The sequence below is a fragment of the Diceros bicornis genome, chromosome 21, assembly GCF_020826845.1.
Source record: "Diceros bicornis minor isolate mBicDic1 chromosome 21, mDicBic1.mat.cur, whole genome shotgun sequence".
NCBI lineage: Eukaryota > Metazoa > Chordata > Mammalia > Perissodactyla > Rhinocerotidae > Diceros > Diceros bicornis.
Genome location: NC_080760.1, coordinates 19420368 through 19437497, shown reverse-complemented (window position 1 = coordinate 19437497; position 17130 = coordinate 19420368). Strand labels below are relative to the sequence as shown.

Here is a 17130-nt window from a genome sequence, read left to right as displayed (position 1 = left end):
TCTTTTGGTCAAAGCAAGTCAACAAAGTTAGTCTGGACTCAGGAGAAAGGAAGTAAATTCCACCGCTTGACAGGAGGGGGAATGGCATACATGAACAGACATGGCAGGGTAATTGGTGGAGGACATCTTTGGAGACAGTCTACCACGATTACATTCTTTCATAGTTAGCTTTTTAAACGAAAATGTTAGCCTCTTCAAATTTAATCTTTAATCCGGTCTTTCTTGCTTTTTGTTTTTTAAATCTTACTGATTCTTTAGCATCATGTCATTGGAAGATTTGATAGACAAAAGTATGCCATTTATCCCTTTTTCAACTTCTTTTATTTTTAAGAGCTTTATTGAGGTATAATTGATGTACAAAGAACTGCACATATTTAATGTGTGCAATTTGATGAGTTTGCTTTCTCAACTTAAAGTCAGCATTTCGCCAGAAACATTTGCCCCTGTTGATACTTGGTCCTTTTGGTCTATCATTAGGTCAATAAGCAGCCTGACTACTGTTATTTCACCTTCCTGTTACTTTGTAGGTTCTGGTTAATAGCTTTAAAGTTGTCGTTTTTGTGTGTGTGTGAGGAAGATTGGCCCTGGGCTAACATCCGTGCCCATCTTCCTCCACTTTATATGGGATGCTGCCATAACATGGCTTGACAAAGCGGTGTGTCGGTGCGTGCCCGAGATCCGAACCCGCAAACCCCAGGCCGCCGAAGTAGAGCACGCGAACTTAACCACTACGCCACGGGACCGCCACCTTTGGTGTTTTAATCAGATGTTATGGCTAATTCAGTGTTCACTTTGGGGGAAGAGGTGCTTAACTACTTCTTTAAAAATTCTCAGTATGAGTTACCTGGGGTAAAACAATGTCTTTAGGGATACAGAAGTTATGGCTCATAAAAGATGAATTACTATTTTCTTGTAACATTTATTGACACCTTGCCTAAATAATTTCTACAAGTTTTCTGATGTGTACTTTAAAGTTTTGCATCTTAAGTGAACCACCTTCAACGAACTGCACATGTTTGTGGCCTTCATCTTTACATATATAGAGAGGGTTGGATAATCTAAGTCATTGAAAAGTGAAGGGTGTGACAAAGCAGTGTTATTCTTAGTTTCAGTTGTCTTCCTTGCTAGACCACTTACCCACAAACTTAGAGACCTTCTTGCTCACCATTATATTCTCAGTGCCTAGCACAGTGACATATAAGTATCTGGAGAATAAGTGAATGTAAAAAATATGTTGAAGCAGTGAAATATAAAATAGAAATGCCTAGGTAGAGTTGATTTCATGGCTGGGCTTAGTTATTGTCACTTCTTTTATTTTAATGTATTCTTAGTATAATCTTAAATATATGTAAATAAGCCAGAGAGCAGTTCACAATTGAATTGTATATGGAGCCTTCTTCAAATTTATATATTTTTCTCTAAGTTATTTGTGAATTCTGGTTAATCACATTACACTTTCTTTTATTAGACTTTATAGTCCTAACCTTTAGCCTAGTCAATCAGAAATAGAATTTACCCTTAAAAGTGTGGAGCGCCACAGTTTAAACCTAGACTGATTCCAGAGCCACTACGTCAAACCATCTCCCATAGTTGAATGAATAATGCATTTTGTGTTAAGATAAAACTTGAGAAAGCCTGGTCATTTGTTTCTTAAGTGGAAAGAAAAATCCACTTACTATATTAAATGGTATATTAAATCTTCTGTTTGAGGCAGATTCTCAAAGAGCAGCCATAGTGTTCAAAGAGTGTTCATGCCCCAAAGAGCATGGTGTTCAAAGGACAGAACACTTGTGTAGCTGACAGATCTTTGAATATGAAGGTATGGGTGTGGTATAATAAAGATTTTGTTATCCTAACCCAAGTGCTCTTCTGATTTCAGGCCAGTAGTTTCAAATATTGGTTACTAATCACAGGAAACATAATTTCAGGTTGACTTGTCGTGCCTCCAACCCCTTCCTGTAATGCAGGTCAACTTTGCCCTACTGCCAACTTGGCCGCTACCCACTTCACCTGTGTATTTGTAGCTTAAGTTGTAGAAAGGGGAGAGAAGCTGTGGTAAAAGCTTATTCCCATGCCCATCACTGAAAATAGTAACGGAGTAGACATAACAAAGTTAGAGTTTTTATTTAAAAACATTTTTTCAAGCTAGTTTGCATGTAAGTAGATGCTATATAGATTATAAACTATTGAGTGAATACCAGAAGAATAAAAACCAAGAATTAGATAACCTTTTTTCTTATAAAAATTGACTTGTTTGGGGCTAAGCACAGTTGAAAATTGACTTTCGCCTTGACTACTAGAGTATATTTAGTAGGAGGAAATGGGAGTGGTGAGAGTTTGGGGGTTTTGTTTTTTAGCATTTGCCTAATTCTACTACTGGAATTATTATCTTTCTCCCCCTTAAAAGAAAAAAAAATGACTAGTTTATTATGCCTTCTCCTCCCCTTAATAGGATGATTTCTTTTTTTTGCTTTAAATCAATTGTAGGATATAATTATTAGCATGTTAGGATTTAAATTAGATTGTTGAAGTGTTAAACAAAATTATATAGGGTGAGGTTCTGTCTGTTGTCTGCGGTGATCTGTAAACATGGATCGTATTACTAAAAGTCACTACAATGAAATTAAAGGTTTACTCTTGAGATCTGTGATTGTCGTGATCCTGCCACTTAGGATTTAGTTCGGAAAAATAAAACTTGTACTTTACAGCTTTTTACCTGTTGTGAGATATTACTTGAATGGTGTTCTTATAAATGAAGTTAATTTTGTTCTGCTTCCTCTGTCATGGACTCTGATAGTATTTATTACATTATTGGTTTCTGCTTAAGTCATATTCCTCCAGAGTCCCAAAAGGTTCCTCTCTTATTCTTTGCATTCTAATGTCATGACTACCTTGAAAATAGAAAGTTTGCCAGCTTGTTAGAAAATGTTATGAGCTATCATGCTTTCACATTCATTGAAACATGCGTCTTTATCAGCATGTAAATAGATAGCGCTATAGGGGGGAGGCCAGTATTCAGATGTATAAATAATTAAATAATAAACTGAATACTAACTTCACATTTTAAGTATTGCTGTCCAAAGCATTCTACTTTTAAACCACAAATTCATGCCTGCTGCATTCAAGAATTGTTATTGGCAATGACTAGGTATTAAAAATTTTATAACTGAGGCTATAGTATGCTTTTAAATGCGAATTCTTTCAGTTCTGTAAATATTTTATTCTTATTATGACTTCTTTTTTTCTTCTCAAGTCTCTTTTGGAAAAGTTCTTGATCCCCAATGCTTCACAAGCAGAGAGCAAAGTCTTCTATTTGAAAATGAAGGGAGACTACTACCGTTACTTGGCTGAGGTTGCTGCTGGTGATGACAAGAAAGGTATGCCGTGTTTCTCAACCTCTTGTTGAACATATATAAAATAACATAATATGGAAGTAGTCTCTTTCTGAAGTGTAAGCAGCTTTTTTTAAATTTTTTAATTGCTTAGAGCACTAAATACAGAGCAGTAATGTACTTTTTTCTCTTTTTTAGTGCTGAGAATATTTACCTATTGCCTAATATTGGTATTCTAAAATGTATCCTTACTGAAAAGCCAGTTTTGTGCATAGAAATGTTTCCTCACAATTTTAATAAGTAGTGGTCATGGCATAACTGTAAAGCAGTGCAAACTAATTATTAAAAATATAATAATACTGAGATAATTACAGAGTTGTTTTTATTTTGACATTGACCAATGGCTAGAGTGGTGTTCTAGGAGAAGCTTTTTTTTTTTTTTTTTTAATAGCCTTATTCTGAGGTGACTACAGCTTAATGTTTCAAAGGATATGGTTGGATATTAAAAGTTTGGTTTGAGGCATGAAGATGAAATGCAAACTTTATCAGTACCTTTTGGTGTGCTTTATTATCCAGGGATTGTGGATCAGTCACAACAAGCATACCAAGAAGCTTTTGAAATCAGCAAAAAGGAAATGCAGCCAACACATCCTATCAGATTGGGTCTGGCCCTTAACTTCTCTGTGTTCTATTATGAGATTCTGAACTCCCCGGAGAAAGCCTGCTCTCTTGCAAAGACAGTATGTATTTTACCTGATATGTGGAAATTGAGTAATTCTTATTATTTGAGCACTGAAATGTACTTTTTTGATCATAGGCTTTTGATGAAGCCATTGCTGAACTTGATACATTAAGTGAAGAGTCATACAAAGACAGCACGCTAATAATGCAGTTACTGAGAGACAACTTGACAGTAAGTACCTAGCAGTATCGTTAATGGTTAATGTGGTTAAAGAGATTTTGTTGTTTTATAGATTACCACAAGGAATATTTCTGGTCTTTTTTATTAAATGTAAGATCCTATCTGCTGTTAAAACTGTAAAGAAAACCACCTTAGAGAAACTGAAACATTAGACCAAGGGCTAAAGATGTACACTTTCATTAGTTACGTACCTATTGTTAAAATTTGTTTTTAAAATAATTTTGTAATCTATGGTTTGGACTTTGTCAATCACATTAGGCTGTTTTGTTTTCCACTTCAATCTGGGTGATTCCATTTTTTCCATTTCAGTCACAAAAGAGTTTAGTTCTTAGTATTAAAAGTATACTGAAGTTCTCTTTATGTTTAAATTCCATTAAAAATTATTTTAATGAAGACCATACTTAGACAGCTATGGTAGGCCATTAATAACTTCAGTTACAGAATTTCAGATGCTCCACAGAATCTGAATGGAAATCTATTTAGCTTACTTTCTTGGTAAAAAAGTGATTATAGAACATCATGCTTGTCGTTCTTGGTTTACTCCAGACTGAAAAAAGAACTGCAGTGCCATTATCACACCAAAAACATTGACAGTAATTCCTTAATAATGTTAAATGTCTAAACAGTGTTCAAATTCGAGTTCTCTTTTTGTCTTTTTTAAGTTGTCTTTTTTTTTAAAACAGTTTTTTTATTTGAATTGGGATCCAAATAAAGTCTACACATTGCAATTGGTTGATATATCTCTTTGGTCCCATAGGTTTTTCCATTTTTCTCCTTCAGATAAATATTAATTTTAGAAGTTTTGAGGCTTAGGTGAAAAAATTATCAAGTGTCTGCTGTGTGCCAGGTAAAGAGCAGGAATGAAGATTATCGCTAGTGCTGCTGGTTTTTGTTAACTGTAGGGTCATTTCTCTTGGCGACTGTATATCGTCAGTTTATAAATTTCGCTTCTTCCAGCTTTATTCTGGTCCACTACCAATTTTCTGAACCAGTTCTACATTCTAGTATTTAATATTTTCAGCAAAGAGTTTTTTGAGCAGTATTGTGTACTTGTTTATTATTATTTTAAATACTTAAAATTATTTTAGAAAGTATAATTGGGGGCAAATTTGTGAGATTTTTTAGTCAAGAGAATAAACTGTAATTTCTTAATGAATCTTGAAGCACTTCAATTTGTTACGTAATTTTAATATTAAGAATTTTTCATAGTTTTCTGATTTGAGTTATGAAGTAGTTGTCATTCTAAAAGGTAATACGTGAGACCCAGTTACTGTGTTGTATTGTCATCAGTTTTTGAGAGGGCCTGATCTGAAACATATACTCCTAGCTGAATTTTGCTATCAGTGTAGCGTGAAGAGCATACTGCACCAGCTGAGTAAGAAGAAAACCAAGGTTAGGATTCTGATTCTGTCACTATTTACTATGTATCTTCTTTGAGCCTTGGTGGTATCACCTGTTATCGTTATAGGTTGATTGGATCATTTATCATCAGTCAAAGAAATTTTGTCAAAACTACCTAGTATGTGAGTGTGGATCTTGTTTTCCAGTATTGTCAACACATAACCCTAGGAAGAAAAATATCTTGTATCAAATTTTTTCATGTTTATATGGAAAATTTAAGAATCTTTGAAGGTTAGAACTGGAAAGAGATGTTAGAAAATAATTGCATCTTGTCTTACAAAACCCCCTGTTTAACAGGAGGACACAGGCTTCCAGAGGTCATTTAGCTAACTGTAAAGTCTCCTTTCGAGGCCAGAGTTATATTTGGTTAATAAATAAATAAAACTAATGAATGATTTGGGAGATTAAAAGATATTGGTGGTTTTTCCTTCGTTGAAGCAATCCTTTTATAATTACCTCAAAAATCATTATAGAGTGGTAAAACTTATAAAATGTGTTTATTTGAAGCAGCTGAAATAATTTTGGAATTTTTTTTAACCTGCTAAAAACCAATAACATTAATGAAAAATTAATAATCCACAGTCCTACCACTATGGGATGATTCAGTTTTTACCTCTTAGATTTGGTTTTGACCATATTGTTTTTTGTAAGTTCAACTGTTTATTTTGAATCATACCAATTCACAAAGGTATCTTTTTCTAAGTTAAAAATGTTAAAAAAGCTCAGTTTGTATTTTAGTTCAAACTTGATCGTGGCTCTTGAATTTCACAGAGTCTAGGATTCTCTTTGGAGTGGGAAAGTTCTCCCAAGGGAAAGTAGTCAACCTGACCTCCTTGAGCATGGACCAGATTAGATGATTCTGGTTTAGTTGCACTAAACTTACACATCCACCCCTCACACTGGGACTATTCAGGACAATCTGATAGCTGTTGATACTTAGTATTTTGTAGCCCTTCTATGATTTCTTCTACTTTCTCTTTACCGTCTATGAATAACCAAGAGTTCCCTATATCTGACTTTATTTAAACACAGCTATGCTATGTACTCTACTTAGCATGCTTACAAAATAATTAGGGAGAAAATAAATGTGTTGTATTGAGGTGTTTTGTGTCATGAAGCTGTCTTCAGTGCTGCTATTTTTTAAGAAAGTGTTTCAGAAAAAAACCACAGTTACATTCTGGTACCTTGGCATATGTATTAAGATTTTTTTTCCAAGCTGAAACATCTTTCCTTCTCTTGCCAGTTGTGGACATCGGATACCCAAGGAGATGAAGCTGAAGCGGGAGAAGGAGGGGAAAATTAACCGGCCTTCCAACTTTTGTCTGCCTCATTCTGAAATTTACACAGTAGACCATTTGTCATCCATGCTGTCCCACAAATAGTTTTTTGTTTACGATTTATGACAGGTTTATGTTACTTCTATTTGAATTTCTATATTTCCCATGTGGTTTTTATGTTTAATATTAGGGGAGTAGAGCCAGTTAACATTTAGGGAGTTATCTGTTTTCATCTTGAGGTGGCCAATATGGGGATGTGGAATTTTTATACGAGTTATAAATGTTTGGCATAGTACTTTTGGTACATTGTGGCTTCACAAGGGCCAGTGTTAAAACTGCTTCCATGTCTAAGCAAAGAAAACTGCCTACATATTGTCGTGGTGGGGAATAAAAGGGATAATTGGTTCCAGTCACAGGTGTAGTCATTGTGGGTACTTTAAGGTTTGGAGCACTTACAAGGCTGTGGTAGAAATGGATATCCCATAGATATTACATGTTGAACCATGTGTGTCTGTGGAATACTCAGTCTCAGTGTGCACACCTTTGACTACAGCTGCAGAAGTGTTCCTTTAGTTGTGACCCAATTTACTCTGGATAAGGGCAGAAACGGTTCACATTCCATTACTTGTAAAGTTACCTGCTGTTTGCTTTCATTATTTTTGCTACACTCATTTTATTTGTATTTAAATGTTTTAGGCAACCTAAGAACAAATGTACAAGTAAAGATGCAGTAAAAATGAATTGCTTGATATCCATTACTTCATGTATATCGAGCACAACAGTAAAACAAAAAACCCATGTATTTAACTTTTTTTAGTTTTTTTTGCTTTTGTGATTTTTTTTTTTTTTTTTTGATACTTGCCTAACATGCATGTGCTGTAAAAATAGTTAACAGGGAAATAACTTGAGATGATGGCTAGCTTTGTTTAATGTCTTATGAAATTTTCATGAACAATCCAAGCATAATTGTTAAGAACGTGTATTAAGTTCATGTAAGTGGAATAAAAGTTTTATGAATGGACTTTTCAACTACTTTCTCTACAGCTTTTCATGTAAATTAGTCTTTTGGTTCTGAAACTTCTCTAAAGGAAATTGTACGTTTTGGGAAATTTATTCCTAATCCCTCTTGGCAGCTAATGGGCTTTTACCAAGTTTAAATACAAAGTTTATCATAACAAAATACTACTAATATAACTACTGTTCCCAACCATGTCCCATACTCCCCCCACCCCTGAAAAAAAAGTTTTAGGTTTTTTTTCAGAGGCAAGGGGGATTGATTGGAGAAAAGTATGTGTTCCATTTGAAATTCTGGTATATGGCATTTTCTCACTTAGGCAGCCACAATGTTCTTGGCCCATCATGACATTGGGTAGCATTAACTATAAGTTTTGTGCTTCCAAATCACTTTTGTTTTTTTAAGAATTTCTTGATACTCTTACAGCCTGTCTTCAGTTTTGATCCTTGATTCTTTCTCTTCGTCAGGTGCACAGGATTACCTTTTTTAGCCTTCTGTCTTGTCACCAACCATTCCTACTTGGTGGCCATGTACTTGGAAAAAGGGCCGCATGATCTTTCTGGCTCCACTCGATGTCTAAGGATACCCTGCTTCCTTTGCTTGCATCCCACAAACTATTCCCCTCCTCCTATTTACTGCAGCAAATCTCTCCTTAGTTGATGAGATTGTGTTTATCTCCCTGTAAACCCTGCCTATCCTGAATGGTCTGTCATTGTCTGCCTTTGATATCCTTCCTTTTCCTCTCTTCTTTAAATAATGATGGGGCTAAGTTATACCCAAAGCTCACCCTACAGACTGTTTCCTCAATACCTTGCAGAAAACACCAAACAAAAAGACAATTTTAACAGAGGTGTATTTTTTTTTTCTTTTAGAATGTAAGCTCCTCAAGAGCAGGGACAATGTTTTCTGTATGTTCTATTGTGCCTAGTACACTGTAAATGCTCAATAAATATTGATGATGGGAGGCAGTGAGTCTTGATGATAAGGGTGAGAAACTGAAATCCCAAATACTGTTTTGTTGCTTGTTTTATTATGACCTCAGATTAAACTGGGAAATATTAGCCCTTTGGGACAGTTGTCCCAAATATTACATTCAAATAAAAGTGCAATGGAGGCCTTGGGGTCTTTCTTTCAAGGAGAAAAGATCTCTTACGCATTTGGGACAACGTGATAATACATCTTCACTCATAGTTCCTTCTGTTGGTTTCTCCTGACCCCTAGGCCAGGGACATGAAATAACCATTTTATACTACGGAAAATTAAGCTAGACTGAGGTGGATCTCATTCAAGTAAATTATAAATAAACTCTAAAGCCTGTCACATTTGCCTATTGTGTGCATTGGTCATCTACTAAACTAGTTTGATTCTGAAATAAATTGTGATAATACTTCATTAATATTAGCTGTTAATTTAATATGTTTCTACGTAGTAGTGCCCGATAGATGAAGGAAGATTCCAGCCTGAGATTTTTTTGCCTCGAGATTTGAGTAATAAATTTTTTTATAACTTATGTTGTTGTCCCAAATCCAGGCTTCATGTCTGTTTTTGTCAACATACCATGATAGTTCCAGGTGTGGTTGGAGAATCCAGCTATGTATTTTGTGTGTGTATAGTACTGGAATTGTTAAAAAAAAAAAAAACATATACAGTCACACGCTACATATATACAGTCACGCACTGCATGACGTTTAAGGCAATGGCAGATCACACGTATGACGGTGGTCCCGTAAGATTAGTCCCATATTGCCTAGATGTGTAGTAGGCTATGCCATCTAGGTTTATTTAAGTACTGTAGGAGAGGAAGAAATTTATTTCTACACTTCTAGGTTGTTCTGGCTGGTCTAAGAATTAAATTGGCATGAGAGAAATTAGGAGAAAAAAGTTTAGTAATATGTATACATGGAGAAATCTAGGAAAACGGAGTAATTTACCAAAAGGGCTGAAGTTCTCACCTTGAGTACCATCCTCAGCTAAAGACAAGATGTTGGGGGTGGGGACAGTCAGGGACTTCAAAGGGAAGGAATGCAATTCACAGGTGAAAAGGAGCAAGTGTTTGGCTGCACAGAAGCACAAGAACACACGGGAGCGCCACAAACAGGCTTTTCTAGGTTCCTCCCGTCTACCACCTAGTTCATGTTAGGCTATAGGTAACAGCTCACTTCCTGGGACAGGTTTTTTTAATGGATTCTTTTAGGCAGTTCAGGGGGAGGTAACAAAAACTTTTGATTCTTTTGTTTTAAAATAATCAGCCTAAAATAATCATGTTAAAGAGAGAAATTTTGGGGTGGCAAATTTTGTTCCCCTTCAGTATGCAACTGATGGTCACACAACAACACGTTTATCAGAACCTGTTCCTGTCATTAAGTGACACGTGACTATCCTTTTTACTATTTAGAGTTGTCCTTTGAGAGTAGAGAGCAGTATGATCAGTTAAAAGAATGGAGTTTGCTGCAGCTCTGGCCTATGGTCCTGGATTTTCCACTTCATAGCTCTGTTACTTCTTCGTGCTATAAAGATCATAAGAATGGCGGGGGAGTATAAGAAGATGAAAAGTATATATGTCAAGTGGCTTAACTATAGAGGCTCAATTTTTTCTATTCTGTTCTCTCTACAAATACCAATCCTGCTGTGGTCAAAGCCTATTTTAAAACTAGTCAGAGGCCAATTTGGAATCTGCAATCTTAGATTATTTTTGGTCAGACCTCAGCTTAAGAGTGAAAGCCTGGGAATATCTTGGGAACTCTCAATCTTCCATAGACTCGATGCAGATCTAAGAGTTTTGGAGGCTTTCCAGCAGCATCAGCATCATTTAAATGATTTGTATCATCTTTAGGGGAGAGTGGCACTTTATGTGGAGGCTAGTACATCATAGTCACTGCGTGAGAGCCTACAACGTGTAAGGAACTTTCTTACTGGTGCTGTGTGCGCAGATAGTCTTACACATTCCTGTAGGGAAAGGTCACGAAGTCTCAAATTGCTTTATTGCATTTTGTCATACACCATATAAGAATTTACAGTGGTGGAATCAAAATATCTACAGTCTTAAGGTGGTGGCTGAGACTGGGCACTTGGAAAATGGCTAGACTTGGATCCTTTTCTAAATGTAAAATTAGATCAATAAAATAGTTTTCTGTTGTCTTGTGTGACTTAACAGCAGTCACAATTTTGTTGGTTAGCTCTAGCTCTCCTTTTAAAAGACTAGAGACCTAAAAATAAGAGATTGATGTGTCTACATAGGTATTTTTTTAGGTACTTCACAACAAGCCTCTGAGGAAACGTACTTTTGGATGACAAAATGATGTTGAACCCATCACAGTACTAGATCTGCTTTAAAAACTGGAAAACTAACCTTAAGAATGGTGCTTGTGTACATCCAAATCTGATTATGCTACTTACCTGGATCCTTTGAAGTCTGTTTTATGACTGTCAACCCCCAAGTATTTCAGAACATGAAAGTTAGTGGAATAGCTAAACCCTTGATAGGCCAACTGTTAGGAAGACATCTGCACTTGTCCTGGATTACTGATACCATAATTACTCAATTTATAAGAATGTCCATCATGCTGGGCAAGCAAGCATATGTGTCCTTGGGATGCAGAAACTGAGTTAAGGGAACGGACATATTTAGGCATAGCTATATCGACCTTAAGTTATTCCAGGGACTCGGATGGTTGATGAGTACTTTTCTTTTTTTTTTTACTTTTATTTTTTTTTATTTTTCCCCCAAAGCCCCAGTAGATAGTTGTATGTCATAGCTGCACATCCTTCTAGTTGCTGTATGTGGGATGCGGCCTCAGCATGGCCAGAGAAGCGGTGCGTCGGTGCGCGCCCAGGATCTGAACCCGGGCCACCAGCAGCGGAGTGCGCGCACTTAACCGCTAAGCCACGGGGCCGGCCCTGATGAGTACTTTTCATATTTGAGTCCATTCCATGAAATTTCTGAAAACCCAAACTTAACTAGTCTGATGTTAATCAAACATTTGTCAGTATTAATTTTCAATTCCAGAACTTGAAAACCTGATATTTTCAATGGGTGCTTACATTTTTTTAATGTTATTGGATGTTGGTTTGGGCCCGCCACTGTTCTGTTTAAGAAGGGCTACTCAGAGATGTATGTGTGAGTCAAGACTTGCAGAATGAGTGGGATCCAGATGCAGGTTACAGTCTATACAAAGGCATCAAGATAGGTGAAGAACTTGAGAGACGACTTCCATGCACTTGCAAGTGAGGGGCTCTGTGAGAGTATAGAAAGAAGAAATAGGTTATGTTCTGCTTTCTAAATACAGGCCTGTGATTTTCACTTTTAATACTTTTGATCACCTGGTGGGAACTTGTTTAAAATGCCTGTTCCCAGTACCCAGTCTCAAGGATTCTAATTTCTTAGGTTGGAGCCCAGGAATATGCATTTTTAGTAAAACTCCCATGGGCTGTAATGATTCTGTGTCCACACTGCTGAAGTCTAGGGCGCCAGGGGAACAGACACTATTGGGGAAAACGAGTGTGTAAGACCACGTTTTGAGCCAAAAAGGCTATTTCTAAAACTGAACTGCAGTTTGCAAAGCAAAAGTTTGTGGAGCTGCTCAGCAGATCATGTTTCTCAAGCGGGAGATTAAGGGTAAATGTTACCTATCACAATGGGTTTTTCACCTTAATGACCCTGGTTTAGTTTGGGAGCAGGTACTACTTAGAACTTTTACTCTGTCAAGGGGAGAAAAGTTACACATACTTAGGATTTTGTGGATTTAAACAAAAAATGAATGCCATTTGTATTGTTTTTCTTAACTCATGCCATGCAGAAAAGTCAGATCCAGAAGAATGAAGAACTTAAACTTTATCTTGTTTGTAAGATGTAGGTGAATAACTTGCTGAGTTTGTGAGGAAAGATCTCTTAAAATGGACACAGCATAACTAGAAAAATTATATGTAAATTCAGAATCTTAATATATGAACCTTAATATAAATTCAACTACACAAAAATTTAGATGTCTAGAAGTGAAAAGACCAGCAACTGAGACAAGACAACATATATAACTGAAAAAAAGTATAAATGAAAAGAACGAGAAAAGGGAAAACAGAAAAATGGGCAAAGATTTTGAACAGGCATTTTCATAGAAGAGGAAATATATGACCAATAAATACATGAAGAGAGGCTTAACCAGGGAAATGCAAATCCAGACCATGATTAGATGCCACCATTTTACCCCTATTTGGTTAGATAATTTGAAAGTCTTAGCCATACCAAATGTTGGAGATGGTGTGGATTGAGATCTCTTGCACATAGGTGATGCGAGTTTAAATTAGTACATCTGTTTGGAAAACAATTTGGCATTATCTTGTAAAGTTGAACATTCACACCCCTACAACGGAGCTATTCTCTGCTGGGCATTTCTCCTAGACTCCTTGCATGTGTACACCAGAAAAATCATAAAAGAGTATTCACAGCTGCACTGTTTGAATTAGCAAAAAACTAGAGACAATCCAAATATCTATTGAAAGGAGAATGAATAGAGTTATTTACCCAGTGACATAGTCTTCATTCGTGAAAATGAATCAACTATAGCCCAGTTGGTAACATGGTTGAATTTTAATAACAATATCGAGTGACAAAACAGCCCGAGTAGACTAGATAATACAGTATGATATCCTTATAAAGTTCAAAAGTGAACAAATCTTTAGCTTAGGTACACGTATATGTGATAAAAGTTCCCTCTACTAAGGAAATGAATAAGTACAAAATTTAGAATAGAGGTTACCTATGGAGAAGCAGCAGGGAGACAGGCTAGGGCAGGGGGACATAGGTAAATGTCCGTTATTGGTAATGTTATCAGCTTGAGAGTGGGGGGTGGGGGTGGGGGAGGTGGGTTCACAGATACTCATTAGAAAGAGATCCATTCAAGAAGAGGGATGATTACTCCAGTTCTGGGCATTAGAGATCACAGAAAGAAAAGAAAAGAACTAAATGGAAACAAAGTACAGTAGGCCAATAAATTTATCAGTCAAAGGCTTGCTTGAATGGTAAAAATAAGGTTGGAAGAGAAAATATGACAGTCATTGAGTTTATTAATTGTTGAAACTGAGCATGTAAAATTCGGTCAATAGAGACTTGAAAATGGCTACCATATTGATTACACTGTGAAGTTGTCCTACTGTCCTTTTCATTTAACTCAGGAGGAGCAGGGAGCAAGAATTGGAGATTTGGTCAGTGGAAGGACTGAGCTGGGAAGGCTGCATTATAGAAACTGAAACTAGTGAAAAGTACAGGTCTTTAAAATGAAGGAGCAGGAAAGTCTTCAAGAACTTTTGGTAGCACATAGTGAGTCTATCTTGTAGGGCCTGAAGAATTTTATGTCGTACCAGTCAAACCACTTAAGCAAATTCAGCCTGTCTTAAGGCTCCTCGTTTCTTAACCTTTAGAGAAAATGCACTGCCTTCGGCCCTAAATCACTGAGACATCTATCAAACCCCATGTGTAGCCAAATCTTAAGATTTTCAGTATTTTTTCTCATGTTTCTCTGGGATTCTTTAAGAGTTCTATATTTAACTTAATTGGTTTCTGTAGGAAAAGTCTACTGACTTGGTGAGTTGAAAGTAGAGAATCTACTTATGATCTTTATGTTTTTTTATTTTTTTGGTGAAGAAGATTCACTCTGAGCCAACATCTGTGCCAGTCTTCCTCTATTTTGTATGTGGGTCACCGCCACAACATGGCTTGACAAGTAGTGTAGGTCCGTGCCCAGGATCCAAACCCACAAACCTGGGCTGCCGAAGCGGAGCATGCTGGACTTAACCACTACACCACAGGGCTGGCCCCTACAATCTTTAAATAGTACTAGATCAGATATAAATACGGTTGTTAGTCCTTTATTTTTTTATTTCCCAGGATTTGCAAGAGAGGTGGCCAGAAAGTAATTTTTGGAGACTTTAGTCCATCCTTCGAGAACCTTATAAAGGGTCAAAGTTGAAGAACCAAAAAAACTGGAAATGAGAGAATTTGTTTGGAGAAAGCTTTAGAATGCTGGGCATTTCTTCCCACCATCACCTGCCTGCTCAATGGAGGAGAGGAGGGGTGCTCCAGTGGGACTACTTCACAAACCATTCTGGAATCTAATCTGTGTGGCACAGAGTGACCCTAGGCTCATAGGAAATTCTTAAGCCGAGAGAGTGTCTAGCTGGCTATGCTGATGGCAGAGTAGGTAGAAGTAATTCCATTAGAAATGGCCTGCTTTCTCAAGGTTTGTAGAGGCAAAGAAAGTGGACATGTTTCCAGTAAGCCAGGATCAAGACCAGGAACTTGCCTGGATGGGATCCCCACAGCAGAGTCTGAGGCAAGCAGCAGCTGATGGAGAGACTGCTCGAGAGATAATCAGTGACTGGTTTCCAAAGAATCGGTGAGTGACTAAGAAAGTTGGCTTTAACATCTGTCGTGGTCAGAGGAGAGCAATGCCCAGTTTCCTTCAGTTCCAGTCAAGTAAGACCTCTCCTGCCCCCACTCAATGCAACCCTGGTGGAGCCACTGCAGCCAGTGAGGACTAGGTGAGGACTTGGGGAATGAAGCTGACAAGTCCCTCCAGCCATTGGACACAAGGGAAAGGAAAGAAACTTGAACAGGAAGTGCAGTTAAATTTTCATCCCCACTTATAAAACCATCTCAGCTCTCAGTGAAAAAGGACAAAGACGAGTCAACAAACTGAAGGATTTGCACACCAAGAAAAGGTGAGTGAAAGAGCCGTCTGAAAGAAACTATCAAACAACGTGGTTAATGTGATTAAGAAAATGCAAGAAAGAATAGCAACCAAAATGACAAAACTAGGACACTGAGAAAAATGAAGTGACTCGAGGTAATTGAATAATCTGGCAGGTAATCTAATTTAGAACTAAAATCCAGCTCAATAAACTAAAAAAATTATATTCCTATTCCCTACTTGATTTTTTTGTTTGTTTTTATTTTTTTCTTTCAAGGAACTTAAAGCAAAACACTGACCACAAGGAATTTCACTTTTCCCAGGAAATAAAATCTCTTCTGCCTAATGACACAAAACAGCAACTTTATTTTTCTCCTGAGAACAAAGTCTTGTAATTACTCTTCTATTAAGAAGAAAAATCATTCATATGTTAAGATACTAATATAGCCTGTGTATCTTATTTTAACACCTGGATTGTATCATTTCACAAACACTTAAGCGTGGCTCTTCATCAAAAGAAATATGCTCAACATTGTGGAATTTTAGATGATTTGGAGTTAAAGGCCTTTTTTAGTTGTATATTTTTAACTATAGTAGCAAACATTAAATATTCTTCTCTTTTTAAAAATTTTACACTTACAGAAAAGTTGCAAAAATAGTACAAAGAATTTTTATATACCCTTTTACCCAGATTTTCCAAATATCAACATATTACCGTTTTTTCTATATATATATTTTTTCTGAATTAGAGTAAATTGCAGATATGATGCCTCTTTACTTCTATATACTTCAGTGTTTATTTCTTAGAAACAAAGATAGTCTCATATAAAACCAGAGAATTTACACTGATGCAATACTGATATCTAACGTACAGACCTTATTCAAAGTCTTGGTTGTCCTACTCGTGTCATTTGTGGCAGAGAAAGAAAATTTTTTCTGGGTCTAAGATCCAATCTAGGATCTGTAGTTGAATGGAGTTATGTCTCTTTAGTCTCCTTTAATCTGGAACAATTTCTCGGTTTTGTCTTTTATGACAGTTTTGAAGAGTACAGGCCAATTAATTTGTAGAATGTCTTCTTTTTTCGGTTATTCCCTGATGTTTTCTCATTATTATGCACTTTTTTCAAGAATCCCACTGAAGTGATGTCGGGTCCTTAGGACATCGTAATAGGAGGCACACGATCTCTTTTTGTCCCATTACTGATGCTATTAAAGAGAAATAGCTTCCCAAATTAAAGTAGAGGAGACATTATTTATTCAACATTTTTATTGATTTACAATTAGACAAGTAAAACGGACTGCCAACCCACCAGACTCTCCTTGCTAACATGAGACCATTTCTACCAGCAGCAATTATCCTGACCTCCAGCAGGAACTCTTAGAGGCTGCATGGACAAGACGATGCCAGGATGGAGTATCCCTCGCTGCTCAGGGCAGGCGTTCTGGAGACACCCGAGTAGAGACTGCAATTTAAGCTTCCAGAGGGCAGCAACTATGTCCT

General features: G+C 36.7%; 1 protein-coding gene across 1 annotated transcript in view; it reads left to right on the top strand.

Moving 5' to 3' along the window:
* The window catches only part of YWHAZ (tyrosine 3-monooxygenase/tryptophan 5-monooxygenase activation protein zeta), a 39136-nt gene extending 30075 nt beyond the window's left edge, over nt 1-9061 (top strand). The window contains exons 3-6 of the mRNA XM_058564725.1: nt 3254-3377; nt 3909-4072; nt 4150-4245; nt 6899-9061. Coding sequence (XP_058420708.1) covers nt 3254-3377; nt 3909-4072; nt 4150-4245; nt 6899-6958 — 444 coding nt within the window. The 3' untranslated portion in view covers nt 6959-9061. The remainder of the gene's footprint in view (nt 1-3253; nt 3378-3908; nt 4073-4149; nt 4246-6898) is intronic.
* Nucleotides 9062-17130: the final 8069 nt, after the last annotated feature.